The following is a 16,583-nucleotide window of genomic DNA, read 5'->3' on the forward strand; positions in this document are numbered from 1 at the left end:
ACAATCTTATTAGACAGAAACTGAAAATCTACTATTTTTTATAAAGAATAATAAGTTGGTTTCCAGGAAACAAAACACACCTGACCTCGTGTAAATAAAAGACCAATGTGTGTTAGTAAATCTGAGCTGTTAGGATTGCTTTGTTCATTTCAATTTAATCAAACCCTGGTATTGACCCAAATCAAGCAAGATAAACTCATATTCGTTGAAGCATGCTGCACTGACACTGCTTCTGATGATTAACTGTGAAATGATAAGAACCATTATTTTCGTCATACCACTGATGGGGTTGACATTGCTGATGAAATGAGGTTAGTAGCTGGGTTAAGGGTAGGAGGGACCTCCTTATACAGGCAGAGCCTTTGAGTGGATGGTTAGGTGTTCACAAAGCTCTGATCAGAACGGCAAGACTTTCTGAACTCATTAGATTTTCTACCTTTGGGTAGGATATGACATTTTGAACAAAGCAAGCTTGGATTGTAATAAACCACAAACTATGGACTAGACCTTTACAGAATGAGAAACATAATGTACTTATTTTCATGTGAATCCAGCAAGATGACTGCTAAAGCTGAGATGGCGGCTCAGGAGGGCTACATATCCTCCCCATCCACCCCGTGCTCCATCCACGTGGGAGTCCAGGCGGGGAGTATGGGGAGGGGGAGCGACGTCCTCTTGACCAGCGGGGGCACGGTGAGGGAGAGGGGCCGTAACCGCAGCTGGCTACTCTCTAGCATCATCACGGTCAACATCCTGATCCTAGGTTGTGCTCTGGTCAATGGCAGTGTCTCCAACAACGTCAAGATCAACGACATCAACCTGCAGATCTTCCTCATCCTCCTCGTCATCCTCACCACTGCCTGGATGCTGTACTACACCATCTACACGTCCCGGGAAGATCACGCCGTGCTCTACAAGGATAGCCATGCCGGGCCTGTGTGGCTCAGGGGTAAGAGAAGACACATCCTCTTCTGATCTTCTGGGTCTACGGCTGCTAAATTCCAGAAACCTTTCCAAAGTTCCTAGTTTTTTCCTTTTTTTTAATCCCGGGAAATCTGTGAAGTTTATGGAATTTTGCAACAGTACCCTATAGGAATCACTGTCTGTTAATATCACTGGACATGAATAATCTCTCCTTTGATTGGGGAAGAGTTCTATTCTAATAGGATGTCATTTACCTAGATACAGTTTTACATTCACCCATTGTCTTGAAGGAGTGTGATTATTGAATAAGTGTGAGTGATTGAATGAGTGTGATTATTGAATAAGTGTGAGTGATTGAATGAGTGTGATTATTGAATAAGTGTGAGTGATTGAATGAGAGTGATTATTGAATAAGTGTGAGTGATTGAATGAGAGTGATTATTTCTAAATGGATTTCATTGTACTATTTTCTCTAGGTGGTCTGGTGCTGTTTGGCATATGCAGTCTGATTATGGATGTGTTTAAGATTGCTAACTACGTAGGCTACCTGCACTGTGACTCCGCTGTGAAGATAGTGTTCCCTGTCGTGCAATCTGTATTCATACTTGTCCAGGTAAGAACACAAGTTCTGCCATCTCAAATGGAGCTACCATTAGGGGATATGATATTAGGGAAACCCCTGAGGGATTTGGCTGGTGGGAAAAATGCAAGTCTAAGTAAACGTTGTATCTTTTTCAGACATACTTCCTCTGGCTCCACGCTAAAGACTGTGTACAACTACAACGGAACATAACTCGGTGAGCGGAACTAACTGCTACTGTATAACTGAATTTATTATCATTTATTTATTTAGATTTATTGATGTTGTAAATTGATGTTTGATTGATGGTTGGACATTTTAACATTGCCGGTTGCCCTGAAGTTCCCCTTGGGAAACATAAAAACTTTTCCATTCTATTCTTAGAGAATTAAACAGGATATAAAAATAGAGTATTCTGTTCTGTTCTGAACTCCTGTGTTCCCTCCTGAAGCTGCGGGCTGATGTTGACTCTGTCTACCAACCTGATGTTGTGGATGGCAGCAGTCACAGATGAGTCCATACACCAGACTGTTGTTCCACCAGAGGACAGCAACAGCACACATTCCTATGACATCAGAGGTAGAGAATATTGTGTTGTTGAATCTTCTCTCTACTAAATCTAAGTAAAATACTAAAGGGTTGGGGTCAATTCAATTTCAATTCAGAATGTAAACTGAAATGGGAATTCCTTGTTTAAATAATAAAATAAAATAAATATATTTACTGAATTGAAATAGAATTGTCCCCAACCATGAAATACAAAAGAAACAAACCAACATAACAAAACATCACCTCACAGAGTCAAACAATGAAGCAAATCTTTTCTCCCTCTTATTTCAGCCCCTGGCGGATACAGCAGCTGTAAGTGCAGTCACTCTGCCTGTGCCATCTTAGAGAAGGCCTACTACTACCTGTACCCCTTCAACATTGAGTACAGCCTGTTTGCCTCGGCCATGGCCTACGTCATGTGGAAGAACGTGGGCCACTTGGTGGACGAGCATAACCACCACTCGCTCCATTTCCGCCTGAAGGACGTGCTGGTGGGGCCTGTGGTCGGGCTGGTCATGCTGGTGGCGGGCCTGGGAACCTTCGTCATCTATGAGGTGGACATGGAGAAGGGGGACCCGGGGAAACGTGACACGGCACTGATGATACACTACGTGATGAACACGGTGGCTGTGACGCTCATGTCCGTCTCGACCGTGGCCGGTTGTGCCATCTACCGGCTGGACCAGAGGGACCATGTGTCGGGGAAGAACCCCACTCGGAGCCTGGATGTAGGCTTGCTGATAGGCGCCTCCATTGGACAGTTCACCATCTGTTATTTCACCATCGTGGCAGTGATAGCGACGGGGGCCAAGGGCCACCTCAACATTCTCAACCTGGCTGTCTCCCTGCTCACCGTGATCCAGCTCTGCCTGCAGAACATCTTCATCATCGAGGGCCTGCATCGCGAGCCTTTCCACGAAGACGTGCATCAGGCATCCGTATTCACAAACCCATACGTCCTCCAAGCCCAAGCCCAAAGAGACATACACAACCTCCCAGGGACGTTCACGGAGACCAAGTCGTCCCCGGCCCTCACAGTTCGCAGTATGCATGTTGCTCCTTCTGCTCCTTGTGGCTCCCCCCTGCCTCAACGCCATAGGCTGACCTGGAAGAGGAGGGCCCTGAAGGAGATCTGTGCATTTCTGCTGCTCTGCAACATCCTTGTGAGTAGCCTATTGAGTACCCACCACTGTCCTTTTAAAGGGCTTGTTAACCTAGGGTGTTGTCCTTTCATCCAAAACAGTTTTTATTAAGTTTGGATGAAACTCCCTACCCACTGGGCACACACTGGTTGAATCAACGTTGTTTCCACGTCATTTCAATGAAATTACATTGAACCAACATGGAATAGACGTTGAATTGACATCTGTGCCCAGTGGGTAGGTACAGTACGTCGAAAATAAACTGAAACTACTGAACCATCCCTTTAAATTAACTTTTCTCCTGTTTGCCTAACTTGCACATGAGCCAAAAGGGCTCCCTGGGATTTGTGCAGTACAATACATCATATTAGAGTATGATCGTAACTCCTATGTTTAGGTTGAAAGATTGTACTGAACATCTTTGCTCTGTTTCCAATGACAGCTCTGGATCATGCCGGCGTTTGGCGCCCGCCCTCAGTTTGACAACACGATCGGAGAAGCGTTCTACAAGTTCACCATGTGGGCAGCTGTTGTGAACATCGGACTCCCCTTCGGAATCTTTTACCGTATGCACTCAGTCGCCAGCCTCTTTGAGGTCTTCCTGACCTCCTAAGCAGGCAAATTACAGAAATCATTCTGAACATGTATAAAGATTTTTTTTTTTTTACAATCTATGTTTTATTGTTATACTATGAGCTGTCCTGAGCACTGAACTGTATATAAAGGATAAAAAGAAAACCATTATATAATACTATTTCATTTTGAGTGAAATATGTCCATATCACTGAACTATTAAACTGTATCTAATAAACTGTATAAATACTTGTATATTAAATTATAATTGATGACTTTGTAATAAATTGCACATTATTTTATGTAAAACATGTTTGGGGTATCAGTCTTTGTTCTTTGTGGCACACTGTAACACAACATAGTACAAATAAATAGTGCCAGTGGTTGGTCTATCTCAGGAGCTTACAACAACTGTCTTCCCTATGACACAAAATATAAAGTTTTATTACCCCATTGATTACAAACATGGTTAAAAAGAACATTTTAATCTGATGGATGGTAAATCCTTGCATCCATAGCTCAGTCTATGAACTTGAGAGTGGTTATATTTCTCCACCCCGTCCCTCAGGTGTTTAGCAAAGCAAGTGGGGGGACGACCGCGTTGTTCTTGTTTGAATCCCAGGTTGCCCCTTTAATATCATGTACAGTACTCCCAAAAGAATATTTAACCAGTGTTCCCTTCTCTGTATTATCAAAGGTGGACAACTGGCTTCCTCTTTCTGTTCTGTTTACTCCAGATTCCATTGTGTTACATAGCTCAACTAGCCTGGTCCCATCTCTTGTCAAAGTAAGTGGCACAGTGGCAGATAGACAATTCACACAGCTTTGCAAAGTTGGCAAGACAGCACAAACAGACCTGGGACCAGGCTAGGACTGAACATCACATCCTGCTGAAACAACCTACAGTATTTACTCTTCTCAACTATCTGCACCAGACAACAACCTGTATTAGTTCCTCTTCTCAACTATCTGCACCAGACAACAACCTGCATTAGTTCCTCTTCTCAACTACAGTTGAAGTCGGAAGTTTACATACACCTTAGCCAAATACATTTAAACTCAGTTTTTCACAATTCCTGACATTTAATCCTAGTAAAAATTCCCTGTCTTAGGTCAGTTAGGATCACCACTTTATTTTAAGAATGTGAAATGCTTTTATTTATTTCATCACATTCCCAGTGGGTCAGAAGTTTACAAACATTCAATTAGTATTTGGTAGAATTGCCTTTAAATTGTTTAACTTGGGTCAAATGTTTCGGGTAGCCTTCCACAAGCTTCCCACAATAAGTTGTGTGAATTTTGGCCCATTCCTCCTGACAGAGCTGGTGTTACTGAGTCAGGTTTGTAGGCCTCCTTGCTCGCACACGCTTTTTCAGTTCTGCTCACACATTTTCTATAGGATTGAGGTCAGTGCTTTGTGATGGCCACTCCAATACCTTGACTTTGTTGTCCTTAATCCATTTTGCCACAACTTTGGAAGTATGCTTGGGGTCATTGTCCATTTGGAAGACCCATTTGCGACCAAGCTTTAACTTCCTGACTGATGTCTTGAGATGTTGCTTCAATATATCCACATAATTTTCCTTGCTCATGATGCCATCTATTTTGTGAAGTGCACCAGTCCATCCTGCAGCAAAGCCACCCCTGTGCTTCACGGTTGGGATGGTGTTCTTCGGCTTGCAAGTTTCACCCTTTTTCCTCCAAACATAACGATGGTCATTATGGCCAAACAGTTCTATTTTTGTTTAATCAGACCAGAGGACATTTCTCTAAAAAGTAAGATCTTTGTCCCCATGTGCAGTTGCAAACCGTAGTCTGGCTTTTTTATGGCGGTTTTGGAGCAGTGGCTTCTTCCTTGCTGAGCGGCCTTTCAGGTTAAACGATATAGGACTAGTTTTACTGTGGATATAGATACTTTTGTACCTGTTTCCTCCAGCATCTTCACAAGGTCCTTTGCTGTTGTTTTGGGATTGATTTGCACTTTTCGCACCAAAGTACATTCATCTCTAGGAGACAGAACGCGTCTCCTTCCTGAGCGGTATGAGGGCTGCGTGGTCCCATGGTGTTTATACTTGTGTACTATTGTTTGTAGAGATGAACGTGGTACCTTCAGGCGTTTGGAAATTGCTCCCAAGGATGAACCAGACTTGTGGAGGTCTACAATTTGTTTTCTGAGGTCTTGGCTGATTTCTTTTGATTTTCCCATGATGTCAAGCAAAGAGGCACTGATTGTGAAGGTAGGCCTTGAAATACATCCACAGGTACACCTCCCATTGACTCAAATGATGTCAATAAGCTTCTAAAGCCATGACATCATTTTCTGGAATTTCCAAGCTGTTTAAAGGCACAGTCAACTTAGTGTCTGTAAACAATTGCTGGAAAAATTACTTGTGTCATGCACAAAGTAGATGTCCTAACCGACTTGCCAAAACTATAGTTTGTTAACAAAAAATGTGTGGAGTGGTTGAAAAACAAGTTTTAATGAATCCAACCTAAGTGTATGTAAACTTCCGACTTCAACTGTATTTGCACCAGACGAAAGGTGTATAGCTGTGTTGATATCAGTGATATTTATTTTCAAGTTTCAATGTCACGTGCACAAGTATAGTGAAATGCATTTCTTGCAAGCTCCAAACCCAACAATGCAGTAATCAATACCAATGTAGCACAATAAATAAAAAGGTAGAACAAAAACACACAATAAATAAAAATAAGAAATAAGAAGAACACAAGAAAGTAAGAAGCTATATACAGGGTCAGTTCCAATACCATATTAACAATGTGCAGGGATACTGGAGTGATAGAGGTAGATATGTATAGACGTAAGGTGACTAGGCATCAGGATGTATGATAAACAGAGTAGCAGTAGCGTATATTATGATTGTATGTGTGCGTAGAGTTAGTATAAATGTGTGTGTATGTTATGTGTGTGCTTGAGTGTCAGTGTCAGTGTGTGTGAAGTCCTGTGAGTGTGCATAGAGATGGTGCAATAATTAAAATATTATACAAGGGTCAACTTCGATTGTCCGTGTATCCATTCCGTTAGGTATTTAGCAGTCGTATGGCTTGGGGATAGAAGCTGTTCAGGAGCCTGTTGGTGTCAGACTTGATGCACCGGTACCGCTTTCCGTGCGGAAGCAGAGAGAACAGTCTATGGCTTGGGTGGCTGAAGTCTAATGATTTTCCGGGCATTCCTTTCACGCCGCCTGATATAGAGGTCCTGGATGGCAGAGAGCTTGGCCCCAGTGATGTCCTGGGCTGTCCGCAACACACTCTGTAGAGGTTGTTGTCCTGGCACCACACTGCCAGGTCATGGACCTCCTGCCTGTAGGCTGTCTCATCGGCGCTGGTGATCAGGCTTACCACCCTTGTTTCGGCAGCAAACTCTGGTGGGGTAAGTGTGTGTGTCAGAGCCGTGTGTAAATTGACTATGCAAACAATTTGGGATTTTCAACACATTCATGTTTCTTATAAAAAGAAGAAGTGATGCAGTCAATCTCTCCTCAACTCTTATCCAAGAGAGACTGGCATGCATAGTATTTATATCAGCCCTCTGATTACAATGAAGAGCAAGACGTGCCGCTCTGTTTTGGGCCAGCTACAGCTTAACTAGGTCTTTCCTTGCAGCACTGGACCACACGACTGGACAATAATCAAGATAAGACAAAACTAGAGCCTGCAGAACTTGCTTTTTGGAGTATGGTGTCAAAAAAGCAGAGCATCTCTTTATTACGGACAGACCTCTCCCCATCTTTACAAACATTGAATCTATATGTTTTGACCATGACAGTTTACAATCTAAGGTAACACCAAGTAATTTAGTCTCTTCAACTTGTTCAACAGCCACACAATTCATTACCAGATTCAGCTGAGGTCTAGAACTTAGGGAATGATTTGTGCCAAATAAAATGCTCTTAGTTTTAGAGATGTTCAGGACCAGTTTATTAGTGGCCACCCATTCCAAAACAGACTGCAACTCTTTGATAAGGGTTTCAGTGACTTCATTAGCTGTGGTTGCTGATGCGTATATGGTTGAATCATTAGCACATGCTTTGTTTAATGCCAGTGGCAGGTCATTGGTAAAAATGGAAAAGAGTAGAGGGCCTAGAGAGCTGCCCTGTGGTACACCACACTTTACATGTTTGACATTAGAGAAGCTTCCATTAAAGAAAACCCTTTGAGTGCTTTTAGATAGATAGCTCTGAATCCACGATATGGCAGAGGTTGAAAAGCCATAACACATGTTTTTTCAACAACAGGTTATGGTCAATAATATCAAAGGCTGCACTGAAATCTAACAGTACAGCTCCCACAATCTTCATATTATCAATTTCTTTCAACCAATCATCAGTCATTTGTGTCAGTGCAGTACATGTTGAATGCCCTTCCCTATAAGCATGCTGAAAGTCTGTTGTTAATTTGTTTACAGAGAAATAGCATTGTATTTGGTCAAACACATTTTTTTCCAACATTTTGCTAAGAGCTGGCAGCAAGCTTATAGGTCTGCTGTTAGAACCAGTAAAGGCCGCTTTACCATTCTTGGGTAGCAGAATTACTTTGGCAGGCCTGAGGGCAAAGACTTTCCTCTAGGCTCAGATTAAAGATTCTACAGATAGGAGTGGCTATAGAGTCAGCTACCATCCTCAGTAGCTTTCAATCTAAGTTGTCAATGCCAGGAGATTTGTCATTATTGATCGATAACAATTATTTTTCCACCTCTCCCACACTAACTTTACAAAATTTAAACTTGCAATGCTTTTCTTTCATTATTTGTTTTTTTTATGCATGAATATGATGGCTCACTGTTCATTGTTGGCATTTCCTGCCTAAGTTTACCCACTTTGCCAATGAAGTAATCATTCAAATAATTGGCAACATCAAATGGTTTTGTGATGAATAAGCCATCTGATTCGATGAAAGATGGAGTTGAATTAGTCTTTCTGCCCATAATTTCATTTAAAGTACTCCAAAGTCATTCTTTATATCATTGATCTTGGCTTCATAATACAGTTTCTTCTTTTTGTTGAGTTTAGTCACATCATTTCTCAATTTGCAGTAAGTCAACCAATCAGATGTGCAGCCAGACTTATTAGCCACTCCTTTTGCCCCATCTCTTTCAACCATACAGTTTTTCAATTCCTCATCAATCCATGGAGCATTAACAGTTCTAACAGTCAGTTTCCTAACAGGTGCATGTTTATCAATAATTGGAAGAAGCAATTTCATAAATTCCTCAAGTGCAGTGTCTGGATGCTCCTTATTAATCACATCAGACCAACAAATATTTTTTAGATCATCCACATATGAGTCACAGATAAATCTTTTGTATGATCTCTTATACATTATTTTAGGCCCAGCTGTTGGAACTTTGGCTTTCCTGGATATAGCCACTATATTGTGATCACTGCATCCAATGGGTACGGATACAGCTTTAGAACAAAGTTCTACAGTATTAGTAAATATTTGATCGATATATGTGGATGATCTTGTTCCTGTAGTGTTTGTAAACACCCTGGTAGGTTGATTAATAACCTGAACCAGATTACAGGCACTGGTTACAGGAAGAAGCTTCCTCTTGAGCGGACAGCTTGATGAAAACCAGTCAATATTCAGGTCCCCAAGAAAGTAGACCTCTCTGTTTACATCACATACACTATCAAGCATTTCACACATATTATTCAGATACTGACTGTTCACACTTGGTGGCCTATAGCAACACCCCAAAAGAAAAGGCTTTGGATGTGCCAAGTGAACCTGCAACCACAACACTTCAATAACACTTGACATAAGATCTTCTCTAAGCATTACAGGGATATGGCTCTGAAGATATACAGCAACACCTCCCCCATAAGCATTTCTGTCTCTTCTATAGATGTTATATTCTTGTATTGCTACTGCTCTATCGTCAAATGAATTATCTAAGTGAGTCTCAGAAATGGCTAATACATTAATGTTATCTGATGTTAGCAAGTTATTGATTTCATTAACCTTATTTCTATGGCTACATAGATTAATATGGGCTATTTTCAGCCCTTTCCTGGGTAGCTTATCAGAGATAGACATAATACTGAAAAGAGCAAACAAAGAAAGAGAATAATATATTAGGGCTGTCAAATGATTAAAATTTTTAATCAAATTAATCAGAATTTTCAGTGGATTAATCATGATTAATCACTATTTGCAATTACACCTGAATCCTAACCATTTTTTTTCTGAAATGCATACGATGTCCCACTCACGTGCAACAGACAGGAACTGTTCTTTACAAGCCTCCGCAAAATGACGCTCCTCAGTTTTTAATATAGTCAGCGCAAAAGACTTCAGTTCCCACGTGTCACTGATTAAATGTGCAGTTACTCCGAGGTAATTGTTGTTACTCACTGATGTCCAATGGTCTCCTGTCAGGGCGATATGATTTACTTGAGCCAAGACCTCTTTCCTTTTTTCTTTTTCGTTTTCATAGAGCTCGTGGATTTTCTTCATAACTGTGGCTCTTGACGGTGGCTTATAGAATGAGTCTTGAGACGCCACTTGCAAAACATCAAGGAAACCTGAGTCTTCTACAATGCTAATGGGTCTACAATCCTTTGCAATCCATTTTGCTATTGTGTTGGTCAAATTATCTGAGGTTGATTTTGTTAATTGCCTGCAAACATTCAGCGTGGTCTGGCGCAAACCACTTGCTGAATCTGACGGCCCAGCAAACGCATGTTTGGCGTTGACATGGTACTTCAAGCTTGAACAGCTCCGGTGAAATTGAAACTCCTTCTTACAAATCTTGCAAATAACCTTGTACTTGTTAACTGTACCATCATCATTCTTTTTATATTTGTATCCGTCAATAGGCTCACCTTGCTCCATCTCGCCTCTAGCTCCCAACCACTTTCCTGACCTGAATAATTTGTCACACTGCGCATGCGTGAAATGCGTTAAAAAAATTGACGTAATTAACAGCAAACAACTAATTAACGTCGTTAACGCGCTATTTTTGACAGCCCTATAATATATATATATATACATTCAGCAGTCCATTAATCAATTGGTGTGTGTGTGTGTGTGTGCTGCGGGGTTGAAGCTACGAACCCATAGGCTTGGCTCGCTCATCCCTTCCAGGCTTCTGGGAGGGAGGGTGGACAATGAGCCTGTCATAGCGGATGTAAGCAATGTCCCCACGCGCTCTGGCAGCTTTCATGGCTGGGATAAGTTCTTTCCTCTTCTGGCACACAGAAAGATATACATTCCTCTCAAGTTCTTTGCTCTTTCCAGAACAGCTGCCTTGTCCTTGAACCTCAGGAACTTGACCACTATCGGGCCTGTCACCTGGGCCGGTGGTGGATTTTCCAGTCCTGTGGGCGCGCTCCACCCCAATCTTCCTGTGGTCCATCTTCAATTTCTCAGAGATAATTTCCCTCACTTTGTCCTCAGACTCCATCCAGGTCTCATGTGGAGATTCTGCAATTCCGTCCACAACCATGTTTTTACGCCTTGACTGTCCCTCGAGATCATGGATTCACACAAAGAACTGATGTCCTCTATCAATGACTTCCAGATTGCTGTAATCTTGCCGTTATCCTGTTTCAACTCATCGAGCTGACCCTGGGAGAACTGCAAACGGCTGGTGACCACTGGTCTAGGGCATCTGGGATGAAGGAGTTGATGTGTGCCGTAACCAGCCTTTCAAAGCACTTCATTACAGATGTGAGTGCTACATGGCGGTATTCATTGTGGGATGAAGCCTTAGAGTTCTTGGGAACAGGAATGATGGTAGTCATTTTAAGACGTGGGGATTACCGACTGGGACAAGGAGAGGTTGAACATTACTGTGAATATGCCTGCCAGCTGATCTGTGCATGCTCTGAGAACGCACCCTGGAATACCGTCCGGCCCCTTCTGAGGAGTCTGTGGAAGGAGAGAGAGAGAGAAAGTAGGCAGGCTGTGGCTGTGTCTTCCTAACTGCTACACTTGAGTGAGGTCCAGTTTGCGCTCTTGTGCCTGTCAGTTGATTAGGGAATGCCTTCAGGTGTGCTGATTAGTAATCCTGCACAGGTGTGTTGGGTGAGCAGAGCTGTGGCGCTGTCTTTGGCTGGCCTGGTGCTGAAGGTAGTGCAGCCTTCCACAGTGCTGAACTGAGTGTCGCTGTCCATGGTGCTGCACTGGGAGTCCTTCAGCCACACCTATGCCCATGCCACTCACGGTGCCGCAGGACCCTCAGGCACGGTTCTGTGTTATTATTGTCGAAGCTTGCATGAAATGCATTGAGTTTGTCTGGAAGAGAGGCATCATTGGGTAGAACACGGCTGGGTCTTCCTTTGTGATTTGTAATGGACTGTAGCCGTGCCACATGCGGTGGGCATCGGAACCTGTGTAATATGATTCCACCTTATTCCTATATTGTCTTTTTGCTCGCTTAATGACTCTGCAGAGGTCGTAGCGGGACTTCTTGTACGTGTTCCTGTCCTCAGCCGTAGCCTCAGGGTTGTCAGGGATTGCCCTGTGTGCGGTAGCCCTGTCCTTTAGCTTAGCGCCAATCTCAGAGTTCAGCCAGGGCTTTTGATTGGGGAAGCAGCAAACATTCACTATGGGGACAACGTCGCAGATGCATTTCCTTATGAAGCCGGTGATGGAGGAGCTCGTAAATGTTATCGGCGGAATATCTGAACATATTACAATCAGCGCAAACAAAGCAGTCCTGTAGAATAATCTCTGATTCTGATGACCATTTCTCAACGGAGCGAGTCACAGTTACTTCCTGTTGGAGCTTCTGCTTGTAAACAGGAAGCAGGAGTATGGAGCAATGATCTGATTTGCTGAATGGCGGACGAGGGAGGGCCTTGTATGCTTGCTTGTGAGTAGAGTAACAGTCTAGGACTTTATAGCCCCTAGTGGCGAAGGAGACGTGTTGATGGAAGTTGGGCATAACGTGTCTTAATGACGCGGAATTAAAATCGCTGGCGACAAGAAAGGCAGCCTCTGGATGTATATTGTCCTGCTTGTGTATAGCCTCGTACAGTTCGTTAAGTGCCAGCTTGTTATATTTCCTGTCCTGAGGTGGAATGTTTACAACAGTCATGATAACAGCTGAAAACTCCCTCAGGAGGTAGAAGGGTCGGCATTTGACCATCAGGTATTCCAAGACAGGTGAACAATGGGTCGAGACTACCACTGTGCTCGAGTCAGCACACCATTTGTTGTTGATGAAGAGGCAAACCCCTCCCCCTCTCGATTTACCTGACTCTACTGTCTTATACACTCGTTGAATGGAAAATCCATCGAGTTGGATAGCCATGGGGGCTATCTTGTCCGAAAGCCATGTTTCAGAAAAGCATCAAATATTTCAGTTACGAGAGTCCCGTTGGTACCAAATCCGCGATCAGAGGTCATACATGTTATTATCAAGTGACTGATTGGCCAATAGAATGGAGGGAAGAGGTGGTCGGTTTTACCTTCACCTTGATCTCGCCAGGAATCCCCCTCTCCTGCCTCTGTAATGCCGGCGTTTCTTTTTGCATACCCCGAAAATTGGGTTGGAATTACAGAAAGAGCCCAGGGCAGATGAGTCGAAGTTGAAGGCGGAATTGGGGTAAGTAACTGCAAATCTGATGTTCAAAAGTTATTGTCGGTTATAAGAAATTATAGCGGATACATTTCGTGAAAATAATGTAAGATAAACGGCAAAAAAAATCACAAAATAGCAAAGTTGGGTCGGAGTTCATAAAACAGCGGCAATCCAGTACGGCGCCATCTTGTTTTCAAAAACCACCGATAAGGCTATGTGAAATTGTGAATGATCTATGTGCAATTATTAACAGTGACCATTGAGTTGATTCCCCACGTCTTTCACCTCTCCAGTCATGTTTTATCAGTGATTACTTCAAGGAAGGGAGGAAGGAAGATGCACTTTTAAGGAACATAAATGGGGCATATGGTTAGACAGCACTGCCACCTATGGACCAAATGAGGAATAGGATAAAGAAAGTACAACTAAGCTCTGGATCAGAAAATTATTCTTATGGTCCTTTCAAATGCAATATGATTGTAATGAAATAAAGGAATTGAAAAGCCTTACTGGTTCCTTTATGAAACATTTATAATATAGTATTATACAGCACAATTCAAGAAAGAAATACTACTTTAAACTTCAAGCACAGTATTTACAGTCAACACTGATGATTGCAGATTGATATGCAGACAAAATATAACAATGTACATGTAAGATATAGCCATTTACTTTTACGCAGCAACACAAAGTTGGTTTGGATATTTGTTTCTTTCAGTCTGAAATAGACAATAGTGTCCTTTCAAGTTCCTGACGAGATACAGTACATTGTCACGTTGCCACTTTACAAAGAACATAGCAGTAAGGTCTCATTGGAGGAGTGCAATTTCACAGCATGACACGTTCTCACTTTAATATGTCAATTAAATACAATTCATGTTAAATAGCAATGCCATCCAATAATATTTTAGGCTGCTATCCAGAAGCTTCATTTTGATGTCTCTGCAACACTTTATAATAACTTTCATGAATAAGCAACAGTAAACAATTTATAAGTATACTCTAAAAATTAGGGGTTCAACAAGGGTTCTTCTAAGATCCTCAAAGTTCTTCGAAGAACCTTAGGGTTCTTGGCACTGAAAATGGCCCCCGAAAGGTTCTTCCAAGAACCCTGTAGGAGGTGGGGTTCATTGAGGAACCTCCTTAGTTGGTGGGGGTTCTTGCAGGAACCTAACTGCCCAACTGAAACATTTTGATTTTAATTTGAAAGGACAGCAGGTGCAGGCACTTCACTGAAACATTTAAAGATCTCAATTTAAGGTAAGGTTTGTCCCTTGTGTGATCTAAATTGATGTTGTTTTATGATGATACCATCTATCTTTTCATATGTGTGCAAATCATTCTAAAACAGAAAATGGACACAATTGAATGGATATCAATCAGCAAAGAGGTAAGAATATGTAGGCTATAAGAATATGTTGAAGGCTAGCTGTATTGGGTGCAGATGACTGAACTGCTCACTTTTGTGTCTATGTCTGCAGGTATACAGACAAGGAGGCATCTTGTGACACTTGATAGAAATAAACCTTTGATGACCAATATGACCAGTGATGTTTGACTTACTTGTCGATACAGATCTTCTCAACCTGCGGGACCAGCACCTGCAGCAGGCGCATTATGGTCTGTAGGGGGAGCTTACACTTCCAGGAGAGGACCTGAGGGAGAAGGAAGGGACACAATACACTCAGAACAAAAGGTGATAAGTAGAACCATACAGGGTTCTTCGGTTTGTCCCCATAGGGGAACCCCTTTTGGTGCTGAGTAAAAACCTTTGCAGACGGTTCTATCTAGAATGGATCTGTGGGTTAGAGCGTGGCCATGGCAACATCAGGGTTGTGGGTTAGAGTGTGGCCATGGCAACAACAGGGTTATCAGTTAGAGCGTGGCCATGGCAACACCAGGGTTGGGTGTTAGAGTGTGGTCATGACAACACCAGGGTTGTGGGTTTGAGTCCCGCATGGGCCACTTACTGAATTCATGTGTCACTGTCCATGTTGACAGTTATTTAAGTGGCCTTGAATAAAAACGTCTTCTAAATGACCATATTATCATATTACTATTAAACCTACTCACCCAGTCTGGTGTAGGGGACCAGTGAGATTGAGACCTACTCACCCAGTCTGGTGTAGGGGACCAGTGAGATTGAGACCTACTCACCCAGTCTGGTGTAGGGGACCAGTGAGATTGAGACCTACTCACCCAGTCTGGTGTAGGGGACCAGTGAGATTGAGACCTACTCACCCAGTCTGGTGTAGGGGACCAGTGAGATTGAGACCTACTCACCCAGTCTGGTGTAGGGGACCAGTGAGATTGAGACCTACTCACCCAATCTGGTGTAGGGGCCCAGTGAGATTGAGACCTACTCACCCAGTCTGGTGTAGGGGACCAGTGAGATTGAGACCTACTCACCCAGTCTGGTGTAGGGGACCAGTGAGATTGAGACCTACTCACCCAGTCTGGTGTAGGGGACTAGTGAGATTGAGACCTACTCACCCAGTCTGGTGTAGGGGACCAGTGAGATTGAGACCTACTCACCCAGTCTGGTGTAGGGGACCAGTGAGATTGAGACCTACTCACCCAGTCTGGTGTAGGGGACCAGTGAGATTGAGACCTACTCACCCAGTCTGGTGTAGGGGACCAGTGAGATCGAGACCTACTCACCCAGTCTGGTGTAGGGGACCAGTGAGATTGAGAGGTACAGGAGATGGTGGATGATGTGCTTGACATGCGCCTTCTCTCCATCTCTGCCTCAGTGTAGAAAACATCCTGAGAACATAGAACACTGATGACTCATATACACACGCACGTCCACACAAGATCGCACATGCGCATGTGTTCACACACGCACACACACACAACACACACAGCCTTACCTCATTGTCCCTTCCAGAAATGGACTCTGTGTCGCTGACCCCTACGATGGCGCTGGGGTCAGCCTGGGGTGTGTGGTCAGCCTGGGGTGTATGGTCAGCCTGGGGTGTGTGGTCAGTCTGGGGTGTGTGGTGTGACGCGTGTGAATGTTCCATCTTTGGCACAGTGATCATGGTGCCATCCTGAGACTTTTCAGTCAGTTTGTCAACGGCTGCAGACAGAGCGATGCATTTAGAGAGTTGGGACATTGAGGTTTCTTTACATGACACTACAACATTCTATGGCAGCCATGTTAGATGGGGTTGTGTACATGGTCTAAAGACCTGACTTATTTCTCTATAACCTCTATAGGATAGTCTGAGGTTAGAATCCTAGTAGTGTTCAGATA

At 43.1% G+C, this 16,583-nt stretch overlaps 1 protein-coding gene and 1 long non-coding RNA gene across 2 annotated transcripts; one reads left to right on the forward strand and one right to left on the reverse strand.

Annotated features, from left to right (window-relative positions):
• Positions 1–558: 558 nt before the first annotated feature.
• LOC123481380 (proton channel OTOP2-like) lies at positions 559–3,985 on the forward strand. Its single transcript, XM_045205126.1, has 6 exons — positions 559–949; positions 1,401–1,537; positions 1,663–1,721; positions 1,956–2,083; positions 2,345–3,216; positions 3,638–3,985. Exons 1-6 carry the CDS (start codon positions 559–561, stop codon positions 3,806–3,808), a joined length of 1,758 nt encoding a protein of 585 aa, XP_045061061.1. The 3' UTR covers positions 3,809–3,985.
• A 10,908-nt stretch (positions 3,986–14,893) lies between these two features.
• Positions 14,894–16,270, reverse strand: LOC121551610. Its single transcript, XR_005997092.2, has 3 exons — positions 16,198–16,270; positions 15,986–16,090; positions 14,894–14,979 (listed from the first exon to the last, which is right to left on the reverse strand). It is a non-coding gene; the product is annotated as an uncharacterized LOC121551610 (long non-coding RNA).
• Positions 16,271–16,583: the final 313 nt, after the last annotated feature.

The sequence above is a fragment of the Coregonus clupeaformis genome, chromosome 19, assembly GCF_020615455.1.
Source record: "Coregonus clupeaformis isolate EN_2021a chromosome 19, ASM2061545v1, whole genome shotgun sequence".
Taxonomy (NCBI): domain Eukaryota; kingdom Metazoa; phylum Chordata; class Actinopteri; order Salmoniformes; family Salmonidae; genus Coregonus; species Coregonus clupeaformis.

Excerpts from the sequence above, each read along its gene's own strand:
- LOC123481380 (XM_045205126.1), top strand. The coding sequence starts at position 559 with ATGACTGCTAAAGCTGAGATGGCGGCTCAGGAGGGCTACATATCCTCC. Across the intron at positions 950-1,400 it reads CGGGCCTGTGTGGCTCAGGG|GTGGTCTGGTGCTGTTTGGC; the intron begins GTAAGAGAAGAC and ends TATTTTCTCTAG. Across the intron at positions 1,538-1,662 it reads CTGTATTCATACTTGTCCAG|ACATACTTCCTCTGGCTCCA; the intron begins GTAAGAACACAA and ends TATCTTTTTCAG.